Below are 17,563 nucleotides of genomic sequence, written 5' to 3'. Positions count from 1 at the left end.
AATCCTAAACCTACCCTAACCCTATAGTAAGTACATGTTGTTAATTATTATTACTCAGTACTTGAATATATAATTACACTGTAACAATGACACTGTAAAATAAAGTGTTACCTAAAGTGTTACCAAGTATTGCTACTTAAGTACTGAAAAATAATATGACTCAAGTAAGAGTAAATACGTCGTTTGCTTAAAAACTAAAAGTAACTACGTTACAAAGTACTTTAATATTATTTTTCTATTTTTACCCAAAATGGGGAGATGATAGCGGTATGGATCGCTAAACACTCACATGTCATCCGTTTCATTCATACTGGAAGCCCAGTACTGATTCATCCCTCATGCAGAAAGTCCACAAGTGAGATTCATAGAAGTATAAAACTTATGACATTTCAAGAAATGCCTTATATGGATATAATAACATGCAAATAGAGATGTTTTAACTGATGAAACATGAAGACAAACAGATGATAGCGATAATATATCTGTTCATCAAGCTATCTCAGGTATTTTCGTAAGAATGATGTATATGTCTTTAAAGGGATAGTTCACCCAAAAAGGAAAATTAGCCCCTGATTTACTCACCCCCAAGTCATCCTAGGTGTATATGACATTCTTCTTTCAGACGAATACAATCAGTCCAAAAAATGTCTTGGCTCTTCCAAGCTTTATAATGGCAGTGAATGGCTGGAGAAAATTTGAAGCCCAAAAAAGTGCATCCATCCATGATAAAAGTGTTCCACTTTTACTCCAGGGGGTTAATAAAGGCCTTCTGAAGTGAAGCCATGCGTTTGTCTAAGGAAAATACCCATATTTAAAACTTTATAAACTATAATCACTAGCTTCCGCCAGACGGCCGTACACATCGATTTACGGTGGAAAACCCGTGACCTGACACACAGCGTAATGACGAACGTGGAAGCTCAGAGGAAAGAGCTAAACAAAACATCGGTCACGAATTAGCCATTTTGAAGAGAAATGACGGAGTATTTCTATATAATAGAAGAGGAGCTTCAGTTTGTTGCACAGCCCTATTTGTTTAAACCGCGAGAGGTTTCTAAGCTTACGATACTCCTACATCATGCATCACGGGTTACTCTTGTGACGCAAGTCAAATTGCGTAGTATGCGTACGGTCGTCTGGCGGAAGCTAGTTATTTTAGATTATAAAGTTATAAATATGGGTATTTTTCTTACAAAAACCCATGGCTTTGCTTCTGAAGGCCTTTATTTACCAACTGGAGCCGAGTGGAGTAATTTGTTTTCCTAATTTTTTCCAGCCATTTACTCTCCCATTATAAAGCTTGTAAGAGCCAGAATATTTTTTAATATAACTCTGATTGTATACTGAAAGAAGAATGTCATATATTATACACCTAGGAGGACTTGAGGGTGAGTAAATCATAGGCTAATTTTCATTTTTGGGTGAACTATACTTTTAATGCAATGCTAATCAACATAGCTTGTATCATAGAATATAATAAAATAATATATTCTCACTCTGTGTTAAGAAGCAACATGAAACCACAGAAGTCACTTTAAACACGACTGACATGTATTGTGTTTTTGGAGCAAAACATGATATTAAACTCATAAATTGTAGTGTTTGACGGTATGCTAAGCAAACATACTAGCTTTCCCTGTTGTCAAGAGCGATTGTTTTATTACTAATTTTGAAAAGTAAGACCAGGTAAGATCATTTGAATCTTTTCATTTGAATCATTTCATAATTGAAAGCAAAGAAGGTTAAGTGAGAGGTCCGATTAAAAAGAGATTTACAACAGTATGAATAAAAAAGTGGCAGTAAATTTTTTTTAAATAATAATAAATAAAAATGAGTGGTGTATGGTTAATATGTTAAATAAAAAATAAAAAAATTTCGTTCTACCGAAAATGTGCTGGGAGCCCACTGTTGCTATAGTAACGAACTACACTTTTACATGCATCTGATTGACAGATAAATCATGCGATCTTATTTCACTGTTGTTGAGATTTTTTCAGCTTTGTACAAAGTTTGCTTCGTACATTTAATGTATTGTATTGTTAAAGAGGGCGAAATTGACCATTTAATTGAACTGTGCACATTTATTTTAGACACTTACATATTAATGGTGCTGATGATTTTTAGAGACCCCCACAGGTGTATGATTTTACTGCTTTCATGGGAGCTCATCCTCTCTCTATAAGAGCTCATTTCTTGCTCCGTGTCCGTGCATTTTAACCGGGAAGATTTTAAAACGAGCCGTTCATTAATAAACACGCAAAATCGCTGTGAAAATACAGACCGGAAGTCAAAAGACAACGAGCGCAGCGCTGAAAAGGGGCGGGGCTACATAAGGTCTATAGGCTATATATCATGTTATACATGAATATCAGTCACGTGACCTCTTACGTCATCCGCTCTTTTTCCAGTTGACTGCCGCCATCTTGAGTACCTACCTAGTACTGTCTATGGTACTGACAAGCATTAACTAGCTAGCTTGCTACTATTTACAGCTTCGTACGGATACAGTAAATGGCTACGAAAGACAACATTTCGCACCTCGACTGCCATGAAACGAAACGCTACTTTCAAAAAATAATATCGTTATAACGCGATCCCTACGCGATACCTGATGCGTACTTCAAGCCTCTGTCCGGTGCTACCGAACAACCAATCCTGGCATTCAATTATATTATATGTTGATCCGACTATTTTAAGCGTGTATTTAAATGGTCCAGGGGCAGAACTTTTGCCAAGCGTGTCAGAGGTTCTGGGTTCTGTGTTCTAATCCGGACTCATATATTTTTATTTTATTTTTTTCTCATCAAAACCGATTATGTTTATCAGTGGTTGTATATCAGGCAGGGACACGTTTGTGTGCAGTTTGTTTTGTAATTTCACCGGAACAAATAGAGAGTCTCTCCACATTGAAGCACGCATCCGAGTGAAGGCTGTGCGCGAGCCACAAACAAACACAGTATCCGCACCACTGATCGCAGCGGCAACGAGCACTTTGATCACTTGATTTCAGAAACAACACATTTCAGCGCTAGATCGCCTCTTATTTAACAAACAAACGAAATGAATGCTCTGCTAGTTAACTGGAGATGTTTTGATTATTTGTATTGGTACATTCCTGCCGCGAGATGTTTCAAAAGTGGTGGGGACATGTCCCACTCGTCCCACCCGCAAAATACGGCATCTTTTTTCGTCCTGAGGTAGCCTGTAAAATGATATTTTGGGGTCTCCTTTTTTGTTGTTGCACCCTACCGCACATGTTGAAGGCATAGCTAGCTAGTTCCTTTGCGACTGACGTGAATCAGGTACTCAAGATGGCGGCAGACAAGTTCTAGAAGTGAGTGACGTCAGTGAGGAGACGTTGGTGACATCATCTGATATTCATGTATAGCCAGATATGACGGTACTACTGCAGCATCACCACAGGTGAGCAGCTGAGAAACTCATCAAGCCAATGTGCAAACTATCGCAAATCAAAGTGAAAGTAAGTCGCAGACGCTTAACACACAATCATCTTCATTAAAAGTAAAGAAACTAAATATGATTAAGATCTGGGCTAATACAACCAATGCTGATATCATTATTATCTCTGAAACCTGGCTTAAAAAATCTGTATCTGATGAACTTATTTCTATTGAAGGTTTTAAAGTTTATAGAACTGATCGGGTTGGCAAAGGAGGTGGGGTTGCCATATATGTGAAATCCAAGTTTATAAGCTCGGTAACCCTATCACTAACTAAAGCTAAACAGTTTGAAATTCTGACCGTGAAAGTGAATATTTCAAAAGATGCTGATATTACAGTAGTTGGGTGTTATAGACCTCCATCTGCTTCAAAGGATGCTTTCCAATCTATATCCGAAATATTACATGAAATTAATCACTCTGAATTTATTCTTATGGGTGATATGAATTGGGACTGGCTTTCTGGGAACTCTGATTGTTTTAAAGACTTATGTAATGACTTAAACTTAGTGCAACTTATTAATGAACCGACAAGAATAAATCCCAAAGCAGAAATAAAATCTACTCTCCTAGATCTAATCATAGCAAACTCAGTTCATAAATATACCTCAACTGCCGTATTTTGTAATGACGTCAGTGACCATTGTGCAGTCGCTTGTGTAAGAAATACAAAAATCCCTAAGGTAAAACCGCACATGATCCTAAAAAGACATTTTAAAAGTTTTGAACAACAGGCTTTTCTGCATGATCTGTATCATAGTGAACTCAGCAGGGTGTCTTTGTTTTCGGATGCTGAACTGGCATGGGATTTTTTTTCATTTAAATTTTATTTCCATTGTAAATAAATATGTACCAATCAAAAAGTTTAGGAAATCAATTAAATCTTTGTCGGGTGCACGTGTGACCTCAAACCTCCCAGAACAGATTCTTATTGGTTCAGATGAAATAAAAGACAAAGCAGTCATAGTCAATCAGTTTAATAAACACTTTATTCAGGCTGGATTCATATTTAATCAAACCGTAAATAAATCTGTCCCATGTCCTGCCATGTCAGCATCTGAAAATGTAAATCGGGAATTGTTTAATTTTAAACCGATTTCAGTTTCAGAAGTTCATAAAGCCCTCAGAGACATTGATCACAAAAAGTCAGCAGGTACAGATAATCTGGATCCCTTTCTGTTAAAAGTGGCAGCTGATATTATTGCTGAGCCCATAGCGCATATTTTTAATTTGAGTCTTCTTTCAAACTCATTTCCTAAAAGTTGGAAAGCAGCCTATGTTCTCCCTTTACATAAAGGTGGAGACCTATCAGAATTGAATAATTACCGTCCAATATCAAAACTTTCTGTTTTGTCAAAGATCTTGGAATCATTTGTGAATGTACAGTTAAAACAGTATTTGACTGACAAAAACATTCTAAATAATTTTCAGTCAGGGTTCAGAAGTGGCCATAGCACTATCACTGCTGCTACATTAGTGACAAATGATATTATTGGGGCCTTAGATAAGAAGCAACATTCTGCTGCATTATTTGTTGATCTTTCTAAGGCATTTGATTTGGTTGATCATGGATTGTTATTGACCAAACTACGTTCAATTGGTTTAAGTGAGAAGGCTGTTGCATGGTTCCAGAATTATTTTGTAGATCGTACTCAATGTGTTTATGCTGAAGGTTATAAATCTGATTTTCTTGAGATAACTAAAGGTGTCCCTCAAGGATCAATCTTAGGACCCATTCTGTTTTCAATTTTTATAAATGATTTGGATAGAGATCAAGCCAAATTACATTTATACGCTGATGATACAGTGGTTTACACCCAGGCTTCCACCATTTCAGTAGCAGTGCAGGAACTTCAGACTGCGTTTCAGGCATTGCAATACACATTATTGAGTCTAAAACTGGTTTTAAATACACAGAAAACAAAGTTTATGGTCTTCTCAAAAGCTCGAGCACAGCTACTTGACAATTGTGGCCTTTTCTCATTAGATGGGAAATCAATTGAGAGAGTGTCTTCATACAAGTACTTGGGGATATGGATAGATGATAAGCTTTCCTTCAATGAACATATTACTGCTTTAGTTAAGAAACTTAAAGTCAAGCTCGGCTTCTATTACAGAAACAAATCTTGCTTTACTTTTAGTGCTAAGAAGAAACTTGTGCAAGCTACTTTTCTGCCTGTTATTGATTATGGAGATAAATTGCACATGCATGCTGCATTTTCCATCCTGCGTCATGTTGATTCAGTTTACCATGCATCACTACGATTCATAACAAATACAAAGTCCCTTACCCATCACTGCATTCTTTATGATTTAGTTGGTTGGACATCACTTAAAATTCGTAGACAACAGCACTGGTATATCTTTATTTATAAAGCTATACTTGGCAAATTTCCACTGTACCTCTGTAACCTCCTCTCTGTCTGCTCTGGTATCTATCAGCTACGCTTTCTTTCTTTCTTTCTTTATTTATAAAGCACTATTCCAACAACAGTGAGTTGTACCAAAGTGCTGTACAAGCAATTCTAAAATAAAAAATAAAATAAAAATAAAAATAATAAAACACTAAAACACCACAGTAAGATCCACATAGTAAGACTGATCATGTCTCCTCAAAGTGGTTCCTTTTTAATGTTCCACGAGTTAAAACCGAATTGGGAAAAACTGCTTTTTCTTATTTAGCACCTTGGGGGTGGAATAATCTACAAAAAGAGCTAAAGTTAGAAACTCTTATTTCCATAAATGAATTTAAAACTACTGTAAAGAGTGTTGTGATGGAGACATGTTCTTGTTTTTCTTAAAGAGTCTCATTGTGTTTTATATTTTTATTTTTAACATTTTGTACTTTTTTTTTATCGTGAAAATGTAATTTGGTGTTTGTTATGTATGCATTTGTTGTGATTTGGCTGCTACCTTGGCCAGGTCTCTCTTGTAAAAGAGATTCTGAATCTCAATGGGACCTCCTGGTTAAATAAAGGTATAATAATAATAAAAAAAGAAACTAAATGATCTTATCAGTGCTGTTGCCGCTCTCACCTATTGCGGTCTTTGATTTTGAATGAATGATGATCAATAAAATGAAGCTCTGTTGCTTTCCATTAAATCTGCATATAGCATGGTAATTGAAGATCAGATTTAAATCTGTTTTGCGAAAACACATTTATATGTGACCAGGTGTAAATGGAATTGTTTTGATAAATCAGATAGCTATCTGAGCAGTAAAAATGCATGGTTTGTGCTGCTTAATCATTTAAAATGTAGCAAGCTGCATAGCAGCTCCAGTAGTAATGAAAAGATTTATTTTGTGATTTATATAATATAAATTTATACCTGCTTGATAATGCTGTGGCCACATTGGACCAGCGGTTTGGAAAATAGATGGATGATTCAGCTGCGGCTTCATCTTCTGGTCAGACGTGGGAATTCATTCAGCATGCGACTCTCACAGTGCATTATGGGTATTCTCTAGCCGTTGAGCATACATCAGTACACTCGTTAGTCGTTATTGCGGTGTATTGTGGGATTGAATGAGTGTTTTAATGATGTCGACTCCACTATGGTTTAGGACACCAGTACAAATGGCTGTCCCTTCAAATATTGCCCTATGTAAGGGTATCCACCTCATTCCTGACGACCTTACTACGTTTTGAATTATGGGTGGCACTTCCGGTTTGGGGAACAATAGGTTACTTGCGTAACCCCGGTTCTCTTATAGCATTAAGTGAGGTGTCTCACTATGGGATACGCCCCTTCCGCGGATTCCTTAGAAGTCCTATTACATTACGCCCGCCCCAATTTGCTAGCAGACTTGACGTAGTATCTGGGAGTGTCTACCCCACCCCTCAGTATAAGAGGAGCAGCACTACGTCATTACGACATTCAAAACAAGCACACCTCTTCCTCGCTTCACACAGCAAGCAGGGTGATCTGGTAAGACACCTCACTTAATGCTATCAGAGAACCGGGGTTACGCAAGTAACCTGTTGTTCTCTTTCAAGCATACGTTTCGGTGTCTCACTATGGGATATTCTAACTCCCGTATTGCCTGCCTCGAAGTCTCCTGCCAACCACAGCAACGCCTCTAGGGCTGGACGAGTCCTGAATCATGACTCAACTTCAACGCTCAATACTGCATGTGCTAAAGTTTGAGCTGTAACATCCAGTTTATAGAACCTTGCAAATGTATGCGGCGAGGACCAACTCGCCGCTTCACAAATATCCTGTATCGTGACTCCTTTAAAGAAAGCCCATGAAGTTGACATTCCCCTTGTTGAGTGTGCATGTAAACCAGCTGGGGGTGCATGACCCTTACTGGAATATGCCAATGAAATCGCCTCCACTATCCAGTGCGGCAAACGCTGCTTAGTAATCGGTGTCCCCGTTCTTGGTTTCACCCAAGATACGAACAGCTGATCACTCTCCCTGAAACCTCTGGTTCTTTCCGTGTAAATGCGTAAAGCACGCACTGGGCACAACTCATTTAGCTTTTGCTGTTTTGATGAAGCAAAAGGTGGTGGATAGAAAGCTTTTAGCTCAAAAGGAGTGACGGAATGAACTACTTTGGGCATAAATGCAGGATTAGGCTTCAGAACTACCCCTGCATCCCCGGGCATGAACTGCATACATGCTGAATGCACTGAATACACGTGAATCTCACGCGCTTCGCCGAAGCCAAGGCTAACAGCAGCGCCGTCTTAAACAACATTATTTTAAAATCAATCTTGTCCAGTGGCTCAAATGGAGACATTGAGAGAGCATCAAGTACCAGTGCTAAATCCCATGAAGGGGAAAGCGGTTTTGAAACTGGCAAAGCGCGACGCGCGCCCTTCATGAACCTGCACACGCCCTAAAGGATGCTGCCCCACGGTTTTATTATCAAAACTTATGTGACAAGCAGAAATAGCGGCCAAATACACCTTTATGGTTGAAAACGCTTTCCCTTGGTCTATCAAATGATAGAACGACTGCCACTGAGCACTGAAAAGGAATCTCATGCTTAGCTGCGCACCAGCGCTCAAACACGCCCTATTTGCATTCATAGAGAGACATAGTCGACTAAGCTCTAGCATTCTGTATGGTTCTGATGACATTGTCAGACAGACCGGTTGTATTCAAATTTAACCACTCACAGGCCAGGCCCATAGTGCCAAGCGTTCTGATTGGGGATGAAAGATTTCCCCCCTGCCTGCGACAGTAGATCTCTGCGTAACGGGAGAGACCACGGGTCTTCGTACAGCATACGTATGATCTCCGCCAGCCAGTATTTCCCTGGCCACTTCGAAGCTATTAATATCAGCTTTAATCCCTCCTCCCTCAGTGTTGGGGTGTTGGGGATATTAACGCTATCGGTGAGAACGCATAAAGGAGAGTGCAGGGCCAATCGTGTGCCAGCGCATCTATCCCCAGAGGCGCGCTCTGATCTTTCAGAGAGAAAAACAGAGGACACTGAGCATTGTAGTGGGATGCGAACAGGTCCACCGTTGCTCTGCCGTATATTTCCCAGATCTGTTCAACCACTTCCTTGTTCAATTTCTACTCCCCGTAAAGTGGATTTCCCCTGGCCAGCAGATCCACACCCTGGTTCATGACGCCCTGTACGTGCGTCGCTCTCAGGGATGAAAGATTGGCATGGCTCCACAAAATCAGTTTGCGTGCCAGCATGTGCAAGGGAAGTGATCTGAGGCCTCCCTGTCGATTTATACATGCCACAACTGTAGTGTTGTCCGTTCTCACAAGAACATGATGCCCTTTCAGAAAAGGAAGAAAATGCTTCAACGTTAGAAACACGGCCAGCATTTCCAGATAGTTTATGTGAAGATTGGTCAGATGATGACCCCATCTTCCATTCACTATCCTGCCCTTTTGAATGATTGTGTGATTTCTCACTTCTCGCTCTGACTGAGCTGTCACCAACCAATCGTCTATGCAAGTAGCGAGACGAATGCCTTTATCCCTGAGCGGGGTCAGGGCTGCTTCTGTACATTTTATGAATACTCTCGGGCTGAGAGACATGCCAATTGGTAGAACCAGGTATTCGTATGTCACTCCAAGGAAAGCAAACCTCAGGAATTTCTAGTGGGGTGAATATATGTTTATGTGAAAATATGCGTCTTTCAGGTCGATGAATGTAAATCAATCGCCCGGGCGCACCAGATTTAGGAGTGTAGAATGAGTGAGCATTCTGAACTTGTACTTCCTTAAGTATTTGTTCAGTGCACGTAGATCTAAATTGGGACGAAGGGCACAAGTTCCTTTCTTTAGGACGAGAAAGTATCTCGAGTAAAACCCACTGTGGCTTTGCTCGTGTGGGACCACTCTTATCGCCCTTTTCTTCAACAGAGAGTAGATTTCGCCCTGAAGAATGTGCTGTAATTCTCCCTGCACTGGAGAATGAATTATCCCTTTGAAAATGCGGGGGGATGTGGCAAACTGCAGCCTGTGCCCGAATTGTATTGTCTTTAATACCCAGCGGGACTGTATGCACTCTCGCCAATTGTCTATTTGCAGCGTTCTGGTGCCATCGTGTGGCTGAGTCATGAACGAGTTTCTGGTCTGTACTGCGCATGCGTGGGCACTTAGCGCTTGAGCAGAGTCTGAGTGGCTCATCACCTCTAAGGGATCAATCGCTCCCCGAGGTGATGTTATAATGTGTTCTGTGAACATGTTTTGCAAAAAATTTTGGGGCATTATGTTTTCCAACATTCTCTGTTGTTCTCAATTTTGAACATGAAAAGTTATTGTGACTAGTGAGTGGGTGTGCACCACTGAACCGTGTCTTGTCCTTTTCACCGCTCTGCTTCCCCCGGCCCAACCAGGCGCTGTTTTCCCCACAGAACATCTTGCACTCCACTCTGACCCTCTGCTCGGAATGTGAAAGTTGGGAGGTGGGCGGGCCATAGCCTGCGTGAAGGTCTGTCGGGGTGGCGGAGGGGGTGCAGTCTGTGTCTTTTTTTGGCATACAGAGTTGCAAGGCCTCGTCATCCCTCTTTTTTTCTTCTCATCTCTTTTGCATCAGTGTCAGAGCTGAGCCGAAAATGCCCTCTGCAACAACCGGTGCATCCAGAATGGCTTATTTTTCTCTGTCAGAGAGATTAAGCCATCATCCTCTCTCTTGGATAACCATTGTGGCCATGGCTTTCCCAGCAGCTTCAACCGCGCATCTCTGAAGACGGAGAGAGAGATCCGTGTTGTGTCTGACCTGGTATGGTAGACACTTCGTCCTGCAGCTCCGCTTGGTATGCGGTCAGCAAAGAGATCGCATTCATAGCCCTGACAGAGAGCGCGACTGCTTTATAAGCGCGTTCCGTCATGCTCGACTGGAAATGGCCAGCTTTAGATGGCAAGGTCGGATTTGCAGCCTCCGTGCGCTTCGGTTGCAAGTGCGTGGCAACTAATGGCTCCATGGGGGACATTCGGAGAAGGCCTTCCTTTTCCATCCCCTCCACATCGAGAACGGAGCCACCCTGCACTGGCATCTTGCTGGTAAACGGCTTGTCCTTCCACGTAACTGCAACCTCCTCCAGGAGCTCTGGGAAAACAGGAAGGAGCTGTCGTGCTGCCTGTTTTGCACTCAGCAGCCTCTTCTCCTCATTGCGAGACTTTGCAGTCTCTGCTACCACGGTCGGCCACGGAATATTTAGTTTCCCTGCAGCGCGCTTGCACACATCTTGCAGATCAACACAAACAAGAGGGGAGGATGGTGGCCCACCCGCCTCTTCCATTGTGTCAAAAGCATCCAATGAAGCCCTGAAAGGAAGCGTGTTTGAAACAAGAAACTCAATTATGTTAACAATTGCAGAAAAATACATTTTTCGATTACAAATGCGATTTCTATCTAGCTGTCTCAATTTCCCTAGAGGTGGCGGCCTACGCTGCTGAACCTCATGAGGCGGTGGCACTCGCTTCAGCTCCTGGCGCGGTGGTAGTGTCTAGCGATGAACTCTCGTCCTGTTTTGAATCGGCCACGGAGGCCGTTTGTGAACTCTTGTCCAGTCTCGACCCAGCCGCAGAGGCTGTCTGTGAACTTTCATGCTGTCGTGAACCGGCTCCGGAGGCCAATTATGAACTATTGTTTTCTCCTAAACCAGCCATGGAGACCATCTCTGAACCCTTGTTGTCCTGCCCTGAAACGGCCTCAGAGGTCATTTACGAACTTTCATCCTGTCTCGACCACGGTGGCCATCTATGAACTGCCATCCTGTTCTGAACCAGCCAAGCAGACTGTCAATGAATTCTTGTACCGTCCTGAACCAGCCAGGGAGGCCAGTTATGAACTTTGGTCCTATTCCAACCCGGTCGCAGAAGCCAGTTATGAACTTTCATGTGATCATATCACAGCCAATCAACTCTCGTCCTGTTCTAAACCGGCCGAGGAGGCTATTTTTGAACTCTCGCTCAGTCCTGACCAGTATGGTGACAGTTGTAAAACCCCAAAAGATTAGGACCTGCATAGACCCTCAAGATCTAAACAGAGCAATACGAAGGGAACATTATCCTCTTAAAACGCTTGAAGTTGTTGCAGAAATGCCCAGAGCCAAGATATTCTCTGTGGTGGATGCAAATCAGGGATTTTGGCAGATCCGGCTGGATGATGGCAGTTCTAAACTCTGTACATTCAACACACCCTTAGGGGGGTACAGTTTCATAAGGCTTCTTTGTGGGATTTTATCAGCTCCAGAGGTGTTCCAAAGGTGTTTGTCTCAGCATCTGGAAGGAATGGAAGGAGTTGTTAATGTAATGGATGATATTCTGGTGTGGGGAGAAGACAAAGACTCACATGACTGCAGACTGAGGAAGTTGTTAGAAAAACTGAGAAGCATAAACCTGAAACTGCACAAAAACAAATGCAAGATTGGCCTAAGTGAAATCAGCTACATAGGTCACGTGCTGAGCAAAGACGGACTGAAACCTGACAATGAAAAAGTGACAGCTATTCATGAGATGCCGGAGCCACAGGACAAGTCAGTCCTGCAGAGGTTCTTAGGCATGTTGCAGTACTTTGCAAAGTTCATCCCAAATCTTTCAGAAGTAACTGCACCTCTCAGAAAGCTGCTGGAAGGAGAAACACTTTGGCACTGGGAGAGTGAACAACAAGACAGCTTCAATCGTCTGAAAGTGCTAGTGAGTACAGCACCAGTGTTGAAATTTTATGATGTGAGTCAGCCGGTTACCTTGTCTGTGGATGCCAGCTCAGAAGGTCTAGGATCTGTGATTCTTCAGGAGGGACAACCAGTAGCATACGGCTCAAGAGCACTAACAGACTGTGAACAAAACTATGCACAAAACTATGCACAGCTGTTAGCAATTGTGCATGGCTGTGAAAAATTTCACCAATATCTGTATGGACGCTGCATTCAGGTTGAGTCCGACCACAAGCCATTGGAGATCATTTTCAAGAAGCCACTCCATAAAGCTCCGTTCCAGACTTCAGAAAATGATGATTAGACTGCAAAAGTATAGCCTGATGGTGAGATATGTTCCAGGAAAAGAGATGATTGACAGCTGTGATTAACAGGTTCTCTGAGCGAAGTAGTCACTGAAGCACCAAAATACTTTTTTTCGGGATCTTCGGAGGACTGAGGAGATTGGAGCTTTAAATTTAATATCTACATTTCTATAATTAATTTTAAAAAGTGCAGGAGCGTGTGCTTGCAATTGATTCTGCGAGAGTGAGGGCGGGGCCTTGATTTCACGGCTTCCTTCCTGCTCACTACTGTGCACAACTACTGCGCGGACTCAGATCCCGAGATCGCTACTGCGCAGACTCAGGTCCCAAGATGTCAGCGCCATATCGGGACACTGGCAGCTTCACTTCTCACCAATGGAAGAGAGCGAAGGGGCGTCGTCCATCTTTTTTTACAGTCTATGCTCCCGGATAACAGAAAATGAGCAAAGAGGTGGGGCGTGTGTGGAGGTGAGGTGCCGGGCTATCTGAAACCACGCCCCCTAGCTCGACGTGATCGAGTTAGCTCAGGCATAGGAGCTAATGCTATATGCTACTGGCCTCGCGCTAAAGTGATAGCTGACTTGAAGTAAAGCCAATAGTTAAAGTTCATGTTTTTGCCCTTCGAAATACTATAATAGTTAAAAGACATAACTAAAAGTGAGACTATGTATATCGTGATGCATTATTATTCTGCTAGTTAAAAATTTATTATCATGCAGTAACTTACAGTATTGATCTGAGCGTGTGTGAGTGACAGTGATTAATGAGCATGTCAGCCAAGTTCGTAGAGAGCTTTATTCAGTCCATTATAAATTCTGATTTTGGCCGCCTCTCAAATAGAATAGAATAGAATAGAATAGCCTTTATTGTCATTGCACTGTGTAGGTACAACGAAATTTAGGGTGCTCTCACAGAGCCACCCTTGCACCACACAAAAAAGGTAACAAAAACTACAAGGAACAATAAACAACATACATCAGGACAAAAGACAAATAGGCTAAACAAACGATGTTCTCTCATTAAAATGTAAATAAAAAAGACAATATATATATATATATATATTTACATGTATATATATATATATATACATAAAATCCATTTAAACGTTAAAATCTTAAAGTGTCTGTAGTTATTACAGAGTGCAGGTAGGAGGAGGTGGACTAATTGCACTAATTGTCTGCTCTTCATGGGGTATGGGGTGATTGAGGGGGGGCGGGCTTATGTGTGCAAATGTCCATAGGTATTGGCAGTTCGTAATGGGTTAAACCATAGATATTACCCAAGAAGTTCAAGTAAATGCACCAGAAATCCCCGCTCATTCAAAGGTGTGCATCTATTGCATGGAGGGAGAAAGCACTGACACTTGCAGGATTTCATCTGACGGTACTTTTTATGTAACACTAAAAAGTTAAATAAGCATATCTAGTCCATCTGTTCCGTGAGAGCAGCGGTACCGCAGAACTAGTGTAGCCTCAATATCTATAGATGTTTTTAAATCTGAACTCCAAAAAGCAATGAAATTGTCAAACATCCATGAGTGCATGTTCACAGAGGAAAACAACTGAAAAACAGCGCTGGTTGTTCTCTCGATACTCGACAACGACGGAATCCAACGGCGTGGGCGAAGGTATAATGCGTGAACTAAATTGTATGAAATAAGCACAAACATAGCAGAGATGCCAAATTCAGAGGCTGGGATTAGTTGAGGTGACGTGACGCTAACAGACACAGACAGCAGACAAACTGCTAGTATTGACGGCAGCCGCAATCCACCTGTCACTCAAGGGCCACGCCCTTAATTATGGAGAACTTTTAGGCTTAATATAATTTAAACGATTGATTTATAAAAAAAATTATCCCGCTCACAGTATCCCGCTCACAGTATTTTAACATGGTGGAGATACAGATTTGACTCACTTTTGCATCCAGCCTGAAGCGGCCAGTCGATGAATTGCAGTTTAATTCACTTCCGTGTTGGCTTCAAGAGAAAGGCCCTGTCACAAATGGCACACTAAGCACTCGTGGTCTTCCTACGAGTCCGCACTTTCGTGACGTAATGGCACTTTGACTGTCGGGAAGAAGTCTGCTGCGGAGTCCGCATCAGTGCGTGCTCGGCAAAAGTGCGCATCGAGGGCACATATCGACTGCAAAGGGGGCACTCGCGAGCACCCTTCTGAGGCCTAAAATGAAAAATGGGACACCCTACGGTCTCACGGACTTAACGGACACGCGCATGTGGCAGCCATTGTAAGTCCACAAGACCGAAAGTGCATATGAAGTGTGCCATTTGGGACAGGGCCAGAGACAGGGGGTGCTTCTCATTTCTTATTTGTGCATCCTCGTTACCTTTCCTCGCGTCTCAGCTCCACCCCCTGTAGGATACGAGGGAAGGCTGCAAGGAAAGAAAAGGAGGATGGAGGAATCGAATGAAAGCTTTTTTTTTATCCATTGGAATACTTGATCACTCGAGCGTCACTTCACAGCGTCATCAGCAGCGCTCAAAGGATCTGCCCTTATGTTGTTGAAGTTTGTTTATTTAAGAAATTCATAATAAATAATAATAAAGCAAGATTCCCTGTTGAAATATGTGAGGTGTGGTTTATATAAACTGCAAAGGTAAAGTATAAATTAAAATGATTGTGACCGATGTGAAGGGGGAGGAGAATGGACTATATGCACGCGCATAAAGATAAGTCAGCTCGTAAACTTGCGGTAGAACGTCATTTGATGTTGTGGTACTTTTAGGTTAGTGGGCGGCACCTTCAAATCCGTGAGGTAAAGACTCCTTGAGACTCTAGTGGTTTTTAATAGATAAAGTTTCAACTAGAAGTTATTTATTTAATTTATTCAATACGTGAAAATAAAGTAATGATAACTTAAGTTAACGAAATGAAAAAGCCATTTAAATTTCAGCGCTGTGAGGGGACATCAGCTGAGCACTGTTGTGTCCCTCAGTGCTCGTCCTCAGCGAAATTTATTTCAATCATTAGTTTTCATACTTTCCCTTCCGACGTACAACAGAGAAAGAAATGGATAATAAATATAAGAAGAGACAATTTAATTATATCTCACCATACACAGGTGTGCAGTCGGCACTTTGTGCCAGAAGAGCTCAAGGAGCCTGCTGAAGTCGGAGGGAGGCGAAGGCTGAAGCCTTGTGCCGTACCTGTTCTGTTCCCTTGGAATAATTAGGCTACTTTCTTGGAGAGAGGCTTGGGGTTTGGGAAAGGAGAACGACTCGTAACGCGCCGCTCGCGCTTGCGGTCTGAAACGGCCGAAATTCACAAGGTTTCCTACATGTGCGTTCCGTGTGCACGTGTGATGCTGATGTTGTGCGATGTTAATCATGTGGCGCCCGAGTGCATTTGACCGGCATAAAACCGGTCACCAGCTGATCAATCAGTTCATCTCTAAAATATTAGCATTAAAAGTAGGCTATAATGTTCAGATAGACTATGCAACAAATTATTATAATGCTATTTCATAACAATACTCATATTAACAAATTTTTTTTAGCTATTTTTTTTACCCCAACTTGCTGCGGTCCCCCTCCAAAATTTAACAACAGGTATGAAATGTCAGAAAGAGAAAAAAAACTTAATGGGAAGACGAGCATAGACTGCTGCAGCTTAGTGGATAAATATATTTAGCCTATTTATTATTAAGATTGCACAGTTGGAAAGAAAATATATTTATAGGAACATTTCAGCAGGCTCAAGATAATTAATACAGTGACCATTATTCATTATTTTAATCAATTCGCAGCCATAAAACGTGATAATCCGCATTCTCATGTATGTGCGCTTGTGCAATAGTATTCCGTCAAAATGGCTGACACGCGGCTAGGGGTCACGTGACTGGGAGATCCCTATAGCACACTCGTTTCATCACCATCCAGTTTGCTGTTGTGTTCCTCCCCTAGACCAGTGGTTCTCAAACCTGCTGTCTTAGGTTTAAATGTAAATAATGACTGACAGCAATATACAAACCGTTTTTCCAGCTCCATTAGGTCCCACAAGCACCGTGAGTGGGCTGAAGAAGGAGATCACTTGTTTGTCTTTATCCTCAACTCCAAAACTCCTCACTCCTAGAATACTCATCCTTTCCATCTTTGACATATTGGACCAGTGCTTTGACTTGTAGCCTTGAAATGATATAAAAGTCTAATTAAATATCAGTGCACACAATCAAAACTTGTTAATTTATTGCAATATTAATGAAAGCCTGTTAAGTTAATTAGATCGTACACCTAATTACTTGGACAAGAGGCATTTATGGTTCTCAAACAGAGTCATTTTATAATGACGACAGAGTAGAGTGCAGCTGGGCTAGCAAAAATACAGACAAATATCAACACAGCTATAAAATAACATTACATTTGATTAGAATACCTCAGGACAAATAACGCTGTAAACTCCACGTAAACTGCGCAGTGCAGTACTTCCGCAGTCAACTCAGCGTCACGAGAATCATCTAGAAACTACATATCCCACAATGCAATTTTATTATAATAGAAAAGACGTTAACAGCAATTCTTTTCATTTAATGACGAATACATAAAACATTATATATTATTATAATTAAATAACACTTAAAAATAAGTTTTATTCACGCCATGACCATAGAAATACAATTCCATTTAATTAACTTGTTTATCA

General features: G+C 41.4%; 1 protein-coding gene across 1 annotated transcript in view; it reads right to left on the bottom strand.

Annotated features, from left to right (window-relative positions):
- LOC309477979 (DNA repair protein RAD50-like) overlaps nucleotides 1-17,038 on the bottom strand; it is a 79,401-nt gene extending 62,363 nt beyond the window's left edge. The window contains exon 1 of the mRNA XM_082141519.1: nucleotides 16,895-17,038. Coding sequence (XP_081997645.1) covers nucleotides 16,895-17,023 — 129 coding nt within the window. The 5' untranslated portion in view covers nucleotides 17,024-17,038. The remainder of the gene's footprint in view (nucleotides 1-16,894) is intronic.
- Nucleotides 17,039-17,563: the final 525 nt, after the last annotated feature.

This window comes from Leuciscus leuciscus (assembly GCF_965113295.1).
Source record: "Leuciscus leuciscus genome assembly, chromosome: 16".
Lineage (NCBI taxonomy): Eukaryota > Metazoa > Chordata > Actinopteri > Cypriniformes > Leuciscidae > Leuciscus > Leuciscus leuciscus.
This window is presented reverse-complemented; position numbering and strand designations above follow the sequence as displayed.